Raw genomic sequence first — 2682 nt, forward strand, 5'->3', positions numbered from 1 at the left:
CTTGGACCAAGCCTGCTCTTGGTGCCCAATGGCAGATGGGGGCCCACAGGAGACTCACTGTAGTTCACTTCTACCTGTTACACTGCTAAGTCTGGCCCTCACAGCACTGCCCTGTCCCGCCCTGTCCCTGGCCCCAGTGAGCTGGCTGGCCTTGCAGGTACCAGGGTGACCAGGGGGAGGAGGGTGTGAGGGCTGGGGAGGGAGAGGGGTTGGCTGAAGGCGGGGACTCTGGGGGCTGAGGACTATAAAGGGGCAAGAAGGAGAGCAGGGGACGCATCCAACCGGAGGCAGGCACCTGCTTGGTCTAGGGCCCGCTTGCTCAGGACTCAGGGTAAGTGGGCTCAGCCTGCCCCAAGGCCTGGGGGACTCCCTGGGTCTAGGGCCTGGGGTGGGGGAAGAACTGATGGTTGGCAGGACGGGGTCCCCTGGAGGCCTGAGGTCCTGTGTGGGTCTGGCTCTACATCTGGACAAACCTCGCACCTGGAAGAGCAGTCCGTGACTGGACTGCAAATGTGTGTGGGGAGTGGTTGGTGGTGGCTGTGAACACAAATGTGTGAGTGCCTTTGAGCTTGTGAGTGATTGGGATCCGTGTGTGTGTGTGTGTGTGTGTGTGTGTGTGTGTCTGTGTTATGACCGTGACCTTCTGAGTCTGCATGTCTCTCCCTGGTGGACGGGGGCTGGGGGGTCGGTGGGTAGTGAACCGCAGGAGCACACTTCCCCCCAATCCCTTCCCTCCAGCCCCTCCCCCACACCTGCCTACTCAGAGCCATCGGGCCTGGACTTCATGCATCTGTGCCTCCTGCCCCATGTCCCACCTTCTCTGCTCCCGTTTTCTACTTTGCTGAGGTCCTGGCTGAGCTCTGGCTGCTGCACTGCTATGGAAGGAGCTGTCTACACTTGCAGAGGCAGTGCCTAGGCCAGGGGTGGGCAAACTTTTTGACTCGAGGGCCACAATGGGTTCTTAAACTGGACCGGAGGGCCGGAACAAAAGCATGGATGGAGTGTTTGTGTGAACTAATATAAATTCAAAGTAAACATCATTACATAAAAGTGTACGGTCTTTTTTTTTTTTTAGTTTTATTCATTTCAAACGGGCCGGATCCAGCCTGCGGGCCTTAGTTTGCTCATGGCTGGCCTAGGCCCTAGGGGTGGGGTGGTCAGGTCCCAGCGGCTCTTTGCTTCGCCCTCTTGTCCCCAGGCTTGGAGAAGTAGGTGATGGGCAAGGGGCTGGGTGGGTGGGCTCTGTTCTGCCTCCAATGCCCTCCCACTCCTTGCTCCTCAGATGGCTGCTGCACGCCGCTGCCTCTCCCTGCTCTTCCTGTCCACGTGTGTGGCTCTGTTGCTGCAGCCGCCGCTGGGTGTCTCGGGGGCCCCACTGGAGCCAGATTACCCAGGGGACAACGCCACGCCAGAGCAGTTGGCCCAGTATGCGGCCGAGCTCCGCAGATACATCAACATGCTGACCAGGCCCAGGTGTGTACCAGAGGGAGGGGAGCGGTCCCGGCTCCTGCCCCTTCCACATTCTTGGGAAAGCAGAACCACTCTACTGACCAGGCCTGGGCCCGTGTGCCCCTGGAGGATGGTACTCTAAGGGCGGGCAGGAGGCATTGGGCTGGCACCTGGGCACAGTGCTCGCTTGCCCCAGCTGCCTCTAAACGCCACTGAACTTCTTGGAGTGGGGAGCCCCCGACAAAGTTGCCCCCAGGTAGGTTTGGTTCCCAGCCCTGTGTGCCAGCTCCCTGGGGCTGAAATGGGGGTGGAGGTGAGTTGGGGGTTTGGGGGGAGAACAGGGGCCCAGGGCTTGCCTGAGGCCTCCTGAGGTCTGAGGACTGCCCACTCCCCCTGCCATGTGCGGCCCTCTCCCCACAGGGAGCTCAGCCAGATGGACGTGTAAGCCACCCCCGCCTCCCCCCTCTCCAAGGGCAGTGCCGGCCCAGGTCTCTCCTCCACACCCGTGGCTCTGGCCAAAGCTTGCTCCCCACTCCCACAGGCTGAATAAAGCAAATCAAAGACATTGCCTCTCACTGCGTGTCTCTGTGGACCCTGGTGCATCAGGAGTAGCCACAGGCAGGAGAGAAAGGGGGAGGGGACGAAGACAAGGGACAGAAGGGTGTTAGGAATGGTCAGACCGTCTATGGGGCCATCGGAGCCATTGAGCTCAGCTCCACTTCACGGAGGGGCAAGTGTGGCCCAGAGGGAGGCAGCGATTCCCCCAGGGTCACTCAGCGAGTCAGTGAAGTGGCGCTGGAGCCTGAATCTTCCATTTCAGCACCTATAGACTCTCCTGATCATTGGCTCAATAACAGCCCTGTGCCCAAATGTACCCCCTCCCATTCTTCCCTATAGTTTAGTGTCCTTGGCATGGGGGCAGCGTGACAGCCCAGCCCAGAGGAATGACTGGAGCAAAGACAGCCACTGGCTGCAGGATGGCACCAGAGCTGCCCTCCTCTGGGCCGGTCACTGCGCATGGTCCGTGGGAGCACGTAAGGGGATACGCGGCTCAGCAGAAGCCTGGCCCCCGAGGGGGACTGTGAAGGGAAGGGTCTGGAGAGGGTGTCATGTGCAGATTGTTGGGAAAGGAGCCTACTGTGTGCCAGGGCTGCTTAACCCTCACAACCAGCCTGTGAGGATGGTCACTGTCATCCTCACCCGACAGAGGGGAAAGCAAGGCTGAGAAGTGCC

At 60.3% G+C, this 2682-nt stretch overlaps 1 protein-coding gene across 1 annotated transcript; it reads left to right on the top strand.

Annotated features, from left to right (window-relative positions):
* Positions 1 to 1282: 1282 nt before the first annotated feature.
* LOC102421891 (pancreatic prohormone-like) lies at positions 1283 to 1894 on the top strand. Its single transcript, XM_023756968.1, has 2 exons — positions 1283 to 1473; positions 1870 to 1894. The coding sequence occupies exons 1-2, from the start codon at positions 1283 to 1285 to the stop codon at positions 1892 to 1894; spliced, it is 216 nt and encodes a 71-aa protein (XP_023612736.1).
* The last annotated feature ends 788 nt before the right edge of the window (positions 1895 to 2682 follow it).

This window comes from Myotis lucifugus, unplaced genomic scaffold (genome assembly GCF_000147115.1).
Source record: "Myotis lucifugus unplaced genomic scaffold, Myoluc2.0 scaffold_100, whole genome shotgun sequence".
Taxonomy (NCBI): Eukaryota; Metazoa; Chordata; class Mammalia; order Chiroptera; family Vespertilionidae; genus Myotis; species Myotis lucifugus.

What these genes read in the sequence shown, in the direction of transcription:
- LOC102421891 (XM_023756968.1), top strand. Translation starts at nt 1,283, where the DNA reads ATGGCTGCTGCACGCCGCTGCCTCTCCCTGCTCTTCCTGTCCACGTGT. An exon ending in AACATGCTGACCAGGCCCAG is followed by an intron (nt 1,474 to 1,869) that starts GTGTGTACCAGA and finishes CTCTCCCCACAG; the next exon opens with GGAGCTCAGCCAGATGGACG.